Source organism: Cyanistes caeruleus, chromosome 11 (genome assembly GCF_971803275.1).
Source record: "Cyanistes caeruleus chromosome 11, bCyaCae1.hap1.1, whole genome shotgun sequence".
Taxonomy (NCBI): Eukaryota; Metazoa; Chordata; class Aves; order Passeriformes; family Paridae; genus Cyanistes; species Cyanistes caeruleus.
In genome coordinates, this window is record NC_141711.1 from 15814802 (window position 1) to 15826526 (window position 11725).

Here is an 11725-nt window from a genome sequence, read left to right on the forward strand (position 1 = left end):
CCTCCTTCCTTTCCACAGGGAAGACTTGCTTTTGGGAAGGGGCAGCTGGGCAGATCCAGCCTCCCCTTGCCCTATTGAGCATGAGATCATTCCAAGTCATTCCCAGAGTGTAGAGGGGTCCAGGCAGGCAACAGCGGGCAGTGGCCCGGGTGAGCTGAGTGGCGAGCTGCTCCAGGCAGGCAGCAGGAGGATGGGAATTCCTCGTGGATGGCAGATAAAGATAACGGGTCATGAGTCACAGCCGCTCGTGCCAGACAGGTCAGGGCAAGCTGTGAGAGGAGGTCAGCTTGGAGATGGAGTAGCCATGAAGCCAGGAGAGGATGTCAGCACCTGCCTTCACCCTGGGGGCTCTGGGCATGGCCCTGCCCCACGGGCAGCAGGAGGGGACTGCGGTGGCCCTGGCAGACACAGAGATGGTCACAGAGCCAGAGAGCCACAGCCATCGCCTTGTGTAACCTCGCCAGGCTGTACCACCCTGCACAGCCACACAGTCCCCTTCTATGCCACCAGGATCCATCCATCCCTCTTGGGTCTGAGGTCCCTCTGGATGAATGGGCCAGAGCCTCATCCTCCCGAGGCTGGAGGGCTGGCAGGACACCCTGCACCACTCACTCTCATGACAGCTTTCATCAGCAGATCATTTCCGAGCCGGCTTGCTCGGAGGAAATGATGAAAAGTGACGGTGGCTGCAGGAAAACACTTGCAGGGCTGTCGGGGACAGGACGTGGGGAACAAAGTGAGATCACACTTGCCCCACGGACAGCCGCCAATGCTCGAGGGACGGGCGGCATCCCAGCACAGGGTCACACCGGCTCCAGAACGTCAGGCCCCCGTGATTAATGAGGCACTGATTTGGCAGGGAAGGCGAGGAAGGCGAGGACAGGCGCAGCCTCCCCCCTGCAGGGCTCGGGCGGAGCCATGGGAAGAAGAAGAAGAGTCAGCCTGAGGCTGGGCTGCCAGCGAACCCCGGCTCCCCTGACCTCCGTCCCCACACGGGAGGGGACACAGGCCTGAGCTCCAGCCTTCGGGAATGAACAAGGAAATTACATACGTTTCACATTACTTACATACTTTAGTTATATATTTAAAAGATGTCAAGTAGAGAGTCACAGCCTGACAAAGCCACCAACTCCTGCCAGTCCCGTGTGCCAACTGGAGAACCTGGAAATGGCTGTGACTCAGGGGTCCTTCACCATCAGCTTGGCCACATGTGCACAAATACCCCCTTCCCAAAAAAACAGGGGGCTCGAAATGCCAGCAGCAAAGTCCACCTCCCCTCAGGTACAGCTGCCTTCCCCAGTAAGACAGCTCTGGGACTTGTGAGCTCTACAAATAATTTTATTGAAATTTAACAAAAGTGGACAGATGCACTGGGAGGAAGGACCATAAGTAGTGTACATTTCCCAAACCCATAGGTCCTACCCACACCCTAGAGGAGCAAGGAGCCTAGTGTCCGTGAGTACGATTCTGCTACACATCCACACAGGAAAGCACAATGTTGCACAGAAATTGTAAAAAAAAAAAAAAAAAAAAAATCAAAAGGAAAACTTTTTTTTTTTTTTTTTTTGCTTGCTCCAACACCACAGTGGACACAGATACTATTTACAGTGACCTTCACATTTTTAAGATCCCTCCAGGTGCTCCCAAGGCCCTGCTGTTGCAGGATTGCTAGGGTCCTGGGGGCTGGCTGCTGTGGGGACCAGCCTGGGAAGAAGCGGGGCAGGAGACACAGCTTGTTGGCAGCCTGCAGAGGTTTGCTGCCACTCTGGTGACACTGAGGGGATAGAAGGGTGGGAGAAGGCATGGGTTTTGGGGGAGCATGTTTAATACGCTGGGGGAAGGATGGGCAGCCTGTCAGAAAGGACAAAAGCGTCCTTGCTAAGCTGGTCACAGTCTCTGCCCCCTCCCCCAGGTTTGGGCCGTGCCTTGCCAGCAGATTTTTGGCTGGTGGCCAGGTGAGGGGCTCCCCACTGGGGCAGGCAAGCAGCACCAACCCCCTTCCCACTCCTCCTCCTCCTCTTTCCTCCATGCCCAAGGTGGGGTCGGTGCAGCTTCCCGTGCCCTCAAACAGACCTGGGGCAAGGCAGCACAGACAGTGTGGCCACGGTTTTCTCTCCTCTTCCTGGGACAGCAGCTCCTGCTCTCCTGTGGAGCCCAAGGGGTGCCCTTCCCAGGGAGCTCCAGCCAGGGAGAAACTCAAGAGCAGGTGGTGCAAATAAGAAACACTTCAGTGAGGGATTGTTTTAAGACAAGACTCTTTCAAGCAAGCAGAACAAAAGATGACGAAAGAAGTGCCCAGCATCACAGTGTAGACGAGCCCTGCCCTGCCACTTCCATGCCTGGTGGCAGCCGGCACATCCATTTCACCCTGTGTGCTCACTCCTGTCGATGGGAACCGCGGGTGGAGGGATGTGAAGGGAAGAGGTGGTGACAGGAAGACAGCAACAGCCACGTCGCTGTTATCTCCCCGAAGCCGGGAATGTGGCCCCGCGCCCGGGCGGCTCTCGGCGGACGCGGGGATGGATACATCCAACTTAGACACCGACAGGGCTGGCAGCCAAGTGCCAGCAGCTTAAATTAAAAATCGAGGTAGCAAACATCTGAAGTGCTTAGAAAGTAAATAAGTTCTGGAAGGAAAGAGGAGGAAAGCCGAGCTGGCTGCTGTGGGGAGTAGGCTCTGACCCACTTTAAAGCTGTGCCTGCTGCCGGTCCTCCTCTGCCTGCCTGGTCTGGGCACAGCCGAGTGGGGAGGCAGCAACTCCTCATGCTCCAAGGGGCATTTGGGGTCAGGCCTTTCCCCCAGCAGCTGGACACACGCAGGGGTGAGAGGTTCTTCAGTGCCGCCAAGACCTCGACCTTCTCAGGTGGGAGGAAAGAGGAGAAAAGAGCAGGACCTTCTGAGGTGGGGCAGAAAGCCTCCCTTTAAAGTGCATCGCATTTCTCCTCCTGCCACCAGCTGGGATGCGGGAGGAACCACAGTTCACATCGCCAGGGAGATTTCCAAGCCGGGGCAGGTACGCTGATTGATTGTTTTGGGGGCACAGGGAAGGAAGAGAGGATTCCTTTCCTGCTTGGCTCAGTCGAGGCCCAGCCTACAGGGAGGTATCTGTTCAAACAGCAGCGGGGGTGAGGAAGCTGCCCGGCAGCCCAGCCCCACAGCAGGCGAGGGATGGCGCTCAGCAGGAGCCAGCGTGACAATGGAGGAGGAAAGTCTGCTGCAGAGCTGGGACCTTGCTGCCACCAGCAGTGGCCAGGGACTGCAGAGTTCTCCAGCAGGCAGCAGCAAAGCCAACCTCCCCAGCGCTGGCATAAGCAGGGAAATGCAGTTTTCCAAGAAGTGGGGGAAGAGACCGAGGCCTAAGAGAAAGGCATCTGATCTCCATCCCCTTTGCAAGAGGAGAGCAGCAGCCAGCCTGATGTGCTTTGAGACCCCTCAGCCTGCCCTGTTTATCCTCCAGAAACAAACCCACACAGGGGAGCATCACATCATACCGGTGTCAAAGGGACATGCTGCAACACTGGCCATCTAACCTGCGGGCCCCAGGGACTTCGGGGTGCAGGGCAGGGCATTACCATGCCCTGGCTCTCCCTGGGCCGCATACCTGAGAAGCAGGGGATTCTCTCTTGTGAGAAGTGCAGGCTTGCTCTCCCTTTCACAGCTCAATCACAGCAGCTTGTTTGCAGTTCCAGTTACCCATCAAACGTCGGCTAGAGGCTACAAAAGGTATTTTAGTCTTCTGACTCAAGCAAGGATGTTTTTAAGCAGTCGTTGCACACAGTCACCCATCTCCTGCGAGGGCCTGCTCCATCCTGCCTCACATCCAGGTGAGGGAAGAGCCACCGTCCCGCCACATTCCTGGAGTCCTCCTCGGTGGGAACACGATGCAGCCTGGCCAGGCAAGGCTGGGGGCGGTGGGGCAGGGCCTCCCACCCGCAGGCAGCGATGTCTGGGACTCACACCTCGCAGATAATCACTGGGAAATCCACGTGAATGCGAGGATGCTCTAGTTTCACTATGCCCTAAAAGAAGAGTCAGAGTGGTGAGCAGAAGGGACGGCCAATCAACATCCCCGAGCCCTGCCAGTCACCCAGTGACAGAGAACACTGTGCCCTCGAGTAACCGGAGGGCCCAGGGTCCATAAATCGCCTGTGACACCAGGTACGCCTGAGCAGCAGCACACAAAGCACCAGCACTTTGCCCTTCGCACTCGTCCCTGGAGAGCCAAGGGCGGCACGGCCGGCTGCCACACATGGCAGGGCGAGAAAGGAGGGAGCTGCTCTGCCAGGCACTGCCTGTGCAGCAGCTGGTGCGTGACTGGCAGATATTGGCTGTCTGGGCTTTTCATCCGGCACCTTTCATTCACGGGATTTAGAAGAATGAAAAGAGCTCTCTGAGAGAACGCAGCCGGGGCAGCTGGCACACAAGAAAAGCGGCTTTCTGTGCAGAGGGGAGGCTGCTGAATGCATGCTCCCTCCACACCAGCCACAGGAACCGTTCCCATGCCCCGTCCAAGCCTTCTCCTGTTTTAGCACTGGGAGGAGCCACTGGCAGCTGGGGGGCTGGGGCAGAGGGGGGAGCGGGGGCTGGGCCTGCACCCACAGAACCGGAGTAAAGCCTGTGCTAGAAAAGGACTGTTCAGTGCTGGTACCTGCTCTCTCCAGCTCAGCTAAGCTTTCCAACTGGGTAAGTTTCAACCCACATGAACGAAGAATCAGTTCCACGGGCCAAGCCTGCCTTTGCTAGAATGCCCGCCCAGGAAGCAGCACCAAATCCCTCTGTCCATAACTGCCTTCTCAGCACTCAGAGGGGTCCCATCCTGCTGAGAGGCTGCCCACTCCTCAGAGCACACTGACAGCTCACCCTAGGTGCTCACTGTAGCCATGCCTTTCTGCTTAATTAGGGTAGACTCTTATAAGGGCTTTCTCCAGCCCTGGTTTGATCTGCCCTTTCCTCCATTTATGCCCCATAAAGATTCCCTACATGCAGGCTCTCCTGCCCCTGCACCATGATCCTCACTTCACATCCCAGCCCCTGCCCAGCTTCACACCACTTGCTTATTTAAAGAGGAGACTTTTCCACTGAAGAGCAAAGCACAGAGCTGTCAACACTGTTGAGCAGCTGGAGGGGATGTGCGAACTCATGTCAGCAGCTGACAGGCTCTGGCTGCTGCTCCCCAATGCAGGACCTGTCCCTCCACAGTGACATGACACTGGCTGAAGCAGCACAACCCCCTACACCTCGTGGAAGGTGCTTGGTAAGGTGACACCATGGCCATGTAGGGCTGCCTGGCACTCTGTGCCCCACAACATACACCCGGCTGAGCTACCTTTCCCTGCCTCGCAGTTCTGAAAGGCTCAGGCACTACTTCTCTCCAAAAAGGGCAGCTGGAGGGTACCACCAGCTCTCCCTTTCCTGTCACAGCCTCAGGTGACAGGGGTGTAAGCCAGGACACACAGGAATCATGGCTCTGAGGCAGCAGCTGAGGGGAGGAGAGAGCCTCCACCTTTCCAGCAAGAAGATGCCCTGAGGGAAATGGCTCCTGTAAAGTCCGGACTTGAAGTGTCACCGTGGCGCTTTGCGCTCACTTTCCCCCACCCTTCTCCGCACATTACCTGAGGTATCAGGTTCTTGTGGATCCTCTTCAGCTTGGCGCGCTTCCTCCCGTTCTTGGTGACGATTGTCTCCTCGTAGAACTCGTGAGCAAGATCCCCGTCCTCATCGTAATACATAGAGCTGCCGAGAGGAGAGGGGAGGCGTTGGCATGAGAGCCTGCCGGCCCTGCCGGCCCCCTGGGCCCCGAGCCGGGCGGGGGGCTGGGGCAGGCCGGTCCCCGCTGCCCTGGGGAGCTGCAGCGACCACCCGCTGCCGGCTCGGCGCTGCCGGCGGCTTTTCCCGACCCCCGCGCCGTGCCTGTGCCGTGGCCGGCCCAGCAGCAGAGCCCTCCCCCCCCCGGCCCATGACAGCCGCCCCCCGCGCCCGCGTCTCACCCGCGGCGTGTGAACACGAACGGGGTGGCGGCGCGCGCGGCCCGCGCCCGGGCCAGGGCCTGTTGCCCGCCGGGGCCCTCGGGGCCGCCGCCGCCCGCCGCCGGGGTGGCGAAGGGCCACAGCCCCCGCGACTTGGAGCCGCTGGCGCCCATGGCGGGGGCGGCGGCGGCGGGAGCGGGGCCGGGGGGGGGGAAAGGGACGGGGGCGGCCCGGAGCCGCCCGGCGACACCGACCGAGCGCCGCCTGCGCTGCCGCCCGCGCCACTTCCGGCGCCCGCGTCACGTGACACCGGCGCGGGGCGCGCCCTCCTCCCCGCCCGCCGCCGGCAGCGCGGGAACCGCCGGTTCGAGTCCCGTCGCCGCCACCCCGCACCACGTGCGAGCACCCGCCCATACCCAGGGGACTTCCCGTCCTGTCCCTGCCCAGCCCAGCCCGCCCTGCCAAGAACACACCGCAGACCAGGCCTCGTCACCAAGATGCCTTTATTGGTGATTGATGCCCTGCTCTTCCCAGGGACACTCACTTCTCCGGGGACACTCGCTCCCCCCATATCACCCACTCCCCTGGGGACACACCATCCCCCAGGTGACACTTGCTCCCCCCAGGACACACGCTCTCTGGGGGACACCCACTCCCCTGGGGACACGCAATCCCCCAGGTGACACACGCTCTCTTGGGGACACCCATTCCCCTGGGGACACCAAATCCCCCAGGGTACACTCGTTCCCCCCAGGACACACGCTCCCTGGGGACACCCACTCGCGGGTGACACTCGCTCTCGCTCCCACCAGGAACCCTCACTCTCTGGGCCAGCCCCATGGGGGCTTTGACAGCCCGGTGGGTCCGTGGTGCCCCGTTCCACCCCCCTCCCTGGTGTCCCCACCCGCCGGCGGGCGAGGCTCCTGCTGCACCGGCTGGCCTCGGGCGCTCGTGTCGCGGTCACCCCGGCGTGCGCGTGGCCAGCGCCTCCTGCATCTTCTGGCGGCAGCGCGCGTAGCGGTGCCGCAGCCGCCGCACGTGCTCCTCCTCCTCCCGCTGCAGGATCAGCAGGAAGTTGTGCAGCTCCGGCAGCGTGAAGGCGTCCCACTGCAGGCACGAGGGCTGCCATCGCAACGGGGACCGGGAGCGTCCCCCCATGGCCACCTCCCCGGGCAATGCGGGTGCCGGCCCCCTCCCCGTCCCTGCACTCACGTTCACCTCTCCGGTCTCGTTCTCCTTCAGGATGAAACTCAGCACCTTCTCGCTAGGGCCGGCCAGCAGCCGCAGCCGCAGGGGCTGCTCGTCGTCACCCAGCTTCCGCAGGTACACTGCAACGGCGGCCACGTGTCACCGCTATGGGGACACTGCCGCTATGGGGACACTGCCGCTATGGGGACATCACTGCTGCCACACGGATGCTGCTGCTACGGGGACATCACCACTACAGGGGACACCACTGCCGGCTGCCATGGGGAACACATCCCCCAGTGACGGGTGACACTGTCACCAAAGGGGAATACTGCTGCTACAGGATGCCACCACCAAGGAGGTGCTGCTACCTACGGACAGTTGTCACTATTGTCACCACTGCCATGATATGGCCACCATGGGGGACACTGCCACTACGGGGCCACCGCTGCCATGGGGATGCTTTGCCACCATAAGGGACCCTGGGGACATCACCACCATGGAACTGCCTCCACCCAGGGGACACTGACAATATCGGGACATGGCCACCACTGTGAGGACAGGGTCACCCTGGGGCACTACCTTGCTCATCCTTCTCAGACCTCTCGAAGAGGGCGAACTTTCGGGGGTTGTCGATGACGGTGAACTTGCGGAGGAGGGCGTCAATGACCTCGCTGGCGCGGGTGTGCGAGAGGATGTGCAGGTGCTTGACGGTCCCCTTGGGCAGGTAGAAGGACGTGCGGCGCTTCACCCCCTGGGGGTGCGGCCGCCCCGCCTGCAGGGAGGGGACCCGCTTGGTGGCCGGCACCGAGACAGGGCGAACCAGTTTCAGCTGCACCTTGATGAAGCCGGTGTAGGAGCCGTCCTTGTTCTACGAGACACCGGTGGGGGGGTGAGTGGGGTCGGGGCTGGGTACCGTGACCCCCCGGCCCTGTGCCGACCCCGTACCAGGCTCATGAACAGGTTGCTGTTGATCTGGCTGTTGTACTCCTTGATCCGCTGCTCCACCTGCGTCTGGTCCAGCTCTGTCTTCTCCCACTCGCTGGGCTCATCCTGCGTGAACAGCAGCCAGGCTGAGCGGCACTGAGCTCGGGAGGGACCGTCCCGCCTGCCTCGGTGTCCCGGCGGTCCCCAGCCCATCCCGCAGCCCCGGCGGATGCGCGGGCGGTTGCGCGGGGTTGCATCAGCCCGGCTGGCGCTGAGCTGTGCTGTGCCGAGCTCACCGCCGCCCCAGCCCTGCTCCGGGGACACCGGCACCGGCCGCCCCCCAGGCGCCCGTCCCTGGGGCTGCAGGGCCGTGTGAACGCACTGCGAGGACACCCGGAGCCGAGCGTCCCCTCCCGGCACCCCAGATCAGAGAGGCGTCCCCAAGGCAGAGCGCCGGCAGCCGCCAGCCCGGCACCAGGGAGTCTGGGCAGGCTCTGCCCCCGCGGGGACGCCCTGAGATTTGAGGCAGGAGGGCCGGGCCGGGGGTGCAGCCCGCCCTCGCCGCCGGCACCCCACTTCAAAGTGCTGGCCCCGCGCACGGGGGACCGAGCGTCCCGGCTCGGCGTCCCTGCCACCACTAATGAGTGTTTACGGGGAGCTGCCACACAGCGCTGCACGTGTCCCCACGGCACCGAGGGGTTCCAGCCCCGACACACGCGTGTCCACCCCACAGCATGCAGGCGCTGCCGGACCCTGCGGGGCTCCCTGCACCGTGGGGGCAGCTGTGAAGCTGCCCGGAGAGTTTGTTCCGGCACCCCCAAAGCTGGGAGCAGCTTCAGCCCTGAGGGACCTTGGGGTGCCCGTGCCAAGCAACGAAACCCAACTCGCCCCACGGTGCCTCGCTCACCCCGCATCCAACCGGACGGGGCCACCGTGTCCCACGGCACGGCCGTGCTTGACCCCGCTACTGCCACAGGCAGGGCCAAGCTCGCCTCAAGAAAAGACCACCCATACCTCTAGTTTTCCCCAAGCACCGAGCCCACCCTCGCCTGCTCCCCAGCACCCAGGTAGGGGGAATGCGCTCCCGATGACGTCACCCGTATTCCCCCTGACGTCACGGCCCGGGACCGACCTGGCGGCGGCGCGGGCGGCGGCCGAGGGAGGTGCGGGCGGTGTAGAAGAGCTCGGGCTCGGAGTCGGAGTCTTCCTGGCTGCAGTAGCCGCTGCTGGCCGTGCTGCCCCCCGTACCCCCCGCGCCGCCCCGCCGCAGGGCCAGCGCCGCCGCCCCGCAGCCCCCGGCCCCGCCGGCCCCCGGCCCGGCCACGGGCACGGCGGCGGTGGCGGAGGGCACGGCCCGGCCCGCCCGCCCCGCAGCCCCGCCGGGCCGGCGGGCACACGGGCACACCCGGCCCCGCGCCAGCCCGGCCGGCCCCCGGGCCGGGGCCCGGCTCGGTCCGCTCCCGGTTCGGCTCAGCCCGCTCCCGGTCCTTGGCCCGGCTCCGCTCAGCCCGGCCCTCGGCCCGGTTCGGCTCTGCTCGGTCCCGGTCCCTATCGCGGCTCGGCTCCGCCCGGTCCCTGTCTCAGTCCTGACTCGGCTCCGCCCGGTCCCGGTCTCAGTCCCAGATCAGCTCCGCCCGGTCCCACTCTCAGTCCCGGCTCAGCTTCGCCCGGTTCCTATCGGCGTCCCGCTCGGCTCAGCCCGGTCCCGGTCGCGGTCCCGGCTCGGCTCAGCCCGGTCCCTATCACGCTCCTGTCCGGCTCGGTTCGGCGCGGCGTCTACCGCGCCCTGCCCCGGTCCCGGCTCAGCGCGGTCCCGGTCCCCGCCCCGCCCCGGCCGTGGGGTGACGCGGGCCGGGGGCGGCGCGGCGGCCCCGCTTCCGGCGGTGACTTCACCCGCGCCCGCCCGGACACGGCTTTGCCCCGGCCGGGCTCGGCTCGGCTCGGCACGGTGCTGTGCGGACAACGCGGCACGGGCACGACACAGCACAGCTCGCCAGGGCACAGCACAGCCTGGCTTGGCACAGCACGGTCCGACATGGCACAGCACAGTCCAGTACAGCCCAACATGGCACAGCATAGCCTGGAATGGTGCAGCCTGGCATGGCATAGCACAGCACAACCTGGTATGTCAGCCTCATACAGTTCAGCTAAGCCCGGCCCAGCCCAGCAAGGCTTGGCACAGCCTGGCATGGCACAGCCTGGCGTGCCGTGACATGGCCTCACATGGCACAGCCCAGCATAGCCCCCCCCAGCCCAGCAGAGCCCACAGGTTTGCCACCCCCTGCCCAAGCTCTCCCTCAGACAGGCCCATGCCCTACCACGTTGGTGTCCTTCTCCAACACCTGCTCGTTGCCATCGTCCTCGTCACCAGCACGTGGGGGGCCACTGCAGTCCAGCCGCACCAGGGCCCGGCACCGGTAGTGGCAGGTGAAGCTGCAGTCTGGGGACAGAGGCAGGAGAGGTGTCACCGCTGTGCACAGCCTGGGTGCCAGGGCACTGGTGCGTGGTGGGACAAGATCTGGCACATGGTGACAGTATCAGCTGTCTGCTCAGGCTGTGCCCAGGGGCACAGGGGTAGCGTCAGCATGGGACACAGCACTGTGCCATGTCCTGGCTGGTGCTGTGCCTGTGCTCCCTGCTGGGCTGGCCAGCATGAGATGCTCAGTGCCTGATACTGGGATGCCCAGTATGGGCACCAGCGTGGCTGTCCATTACTGGAATGCCCTGTGTGGTGGGATGCCCAGTGTGGGTACCAGGGATGTGTGGTGCCAAGTGAGGGTACTCTGTACGGGGCTGCCCAGTGCCTGATGTGGTGTCCAGTGTTTGGTGGCAGTTCCTGGTGCCCAGAGGCCCAGTGCCTGGTGCAAGTGCCCAGAATGGCGATGTCCAACTTAACGGAAGCGCCTGGCACCAGGATGCCTGGTGGGGGTAATTGCTATTGAGATGGCTGTACCCAGCCCGGTGCCGGGATGTTCGGTGCCCGGTGGGAGTGCCCGGTGCCCAGTGGCGGGACGGCTGGTGCTCAGTGAGGGGCCCACTACCAGGATGCTCGGTGTCCTGTAGGGGTGCCCGGTTGGTGGGATGCCCGGTGCCCGGTGGGAGTGCCCAGTGGTGAGGGTGCCCGGTGGTGGGGATGCTCGGTGGCGGGATATCCGGTGCTCGCTGGGGGTGCCCGGTGCTGAGGGAGCCGAGTGGCAGGGTGCCCGGTGCCTGCTGGGGGTGCCAGGTGCCGGGATGGCCGGCGGCGGGGGTGCGGGGGCCCGGGGCGCGGCGCGGTACTCACGGCGGCACTGGAGGCTCTTCCTGCCGCCGCCCCAGACGAAGTCCCCGCAGAGATCGCACCAGGTGTGCAGCCCGCGGCGCCGCGGCTCGAAGCGGTGCCCGGCGCCCGGTGCCGCCGTCAGCCGCGGGTCAGGATGCGCCCCGGGGCCGGGCCGGCGGGCAGGGCTGATGCGCAGCGCGTTGGCTCGTTCCAGGCGGCCCCGGCCCGGCCGCGGCTCGGGCTGCAGATCCCGCAGCTCGATGAGCTCCATGGCCCGGCGGCCGCGGGCGCTGCTCGGCTGCGGGGCGGGGGCCGGCACCGGGCCGGGGCGGGGACCGGGAGGGGCCGCCCCGATCGGGCTCCGCGGGGAAACTGAGGCGG

The 11725-nt window shown here is 64.4% G+C and overlaps 2 protein-coding genes across 2 annotated transcripts; both read right to left on the bottom strand.

Moving 5' to 3' along the window:
* Positions 1-1317: 1317 nt before the first annotated feature.
* TUSC2 (tumor suppressor 2, mitochondrial calcium regulator) lies at positions 1318-6155 on the bottom strand. Its single transcript, XM_086845732.1, has 3 exons — positions 5989-6155; positions 5614-5734; positions 1318-4020 (listed from the first exon to the last, which is right to left on the bottom strand). The coding sequence occupies exons 1-3, from the start codon at positions 6138-6140 to the stop codon at positions 3955-3957; spliced, it is 339 nt and encodes a 112-aa protein (XP_086701858.1). The 5' UTR covers positions 6141-6155; the 3' UTR covers positions 1318-3954.
* Positions 6156-6871: 716 nt separating this feature from the next.
* RASSF1 (Ras association domain family member 1) lies at positions 6872-11615 on the bottom strand. Its single transcript, XM_086845733.1, has 6 exons — positions 11366-11615; positions 10401-10522; positions 8104-8208; positions 7738-8026; positions 7180-7295; positions 6872-7074 (listed from the first exon to the last, which is right to left on the bottom strand). The coding sequence occupies exons 1-6, from the start codon at positions 11613-11615 to the stop codon at positions 6928-6930; spliced, it is 1029 nt and encodes a 342-aa protein (XP_086701859.1). The 3' UTR covers positions 6872-6927.
* Between the last annotated feature and the right edge of the window lie 110 nt (positions 11616-11725).

Excerpts from the sequence above, each read along its gene's own strand:
- TUSC2 (XM_086845732.1), bottom strand. The coding sequence starts at position 6,140 with ATGGGCGCCAGCGGCTCCAAGTCGCGGGGGCTGTGGCCCTTCGCCACC. Across the intron at positions 5,735-5,988 it reads TTCGTGTTCACACGCCGCGG|CTCTATGTATTACGATGAGG; the intron begins GTGAGACGCGGG and ends TCCTCTCGGCAG. Across the intron at positions 4,021-5,613 it reads ACAAGAACCTGATACCTCAG|GGCATAGTGAAACTAGAGCA; the intron begins GTAATGTGCGGA and ends CTCTTCTTTTAG.
- RASSF1 (XM_086845733.1), bottom strand. The coding sequence starts at position 11,615 with ATGGAGCTCATCGAGCTGCGGGATCTGCAGCCCGAGCCGCGGCCGGGC. Across the intron at positions 10,523-11,365 it reads GAAGAGCCTCCAGTGCCGCC|ACTGCAGCTTCACCTGCCAC; the intron begins GTGAGTACCGCG and ends CTCTGTCCCCAG. Across the intron at positions 8,209-10,400 it reads TGGAGAAGGACACCAACGTG|GATGAGCCCAGCGAGTGGGA; the intron begins GTAGGGCATGGG and ends CTGTTCACGCAG.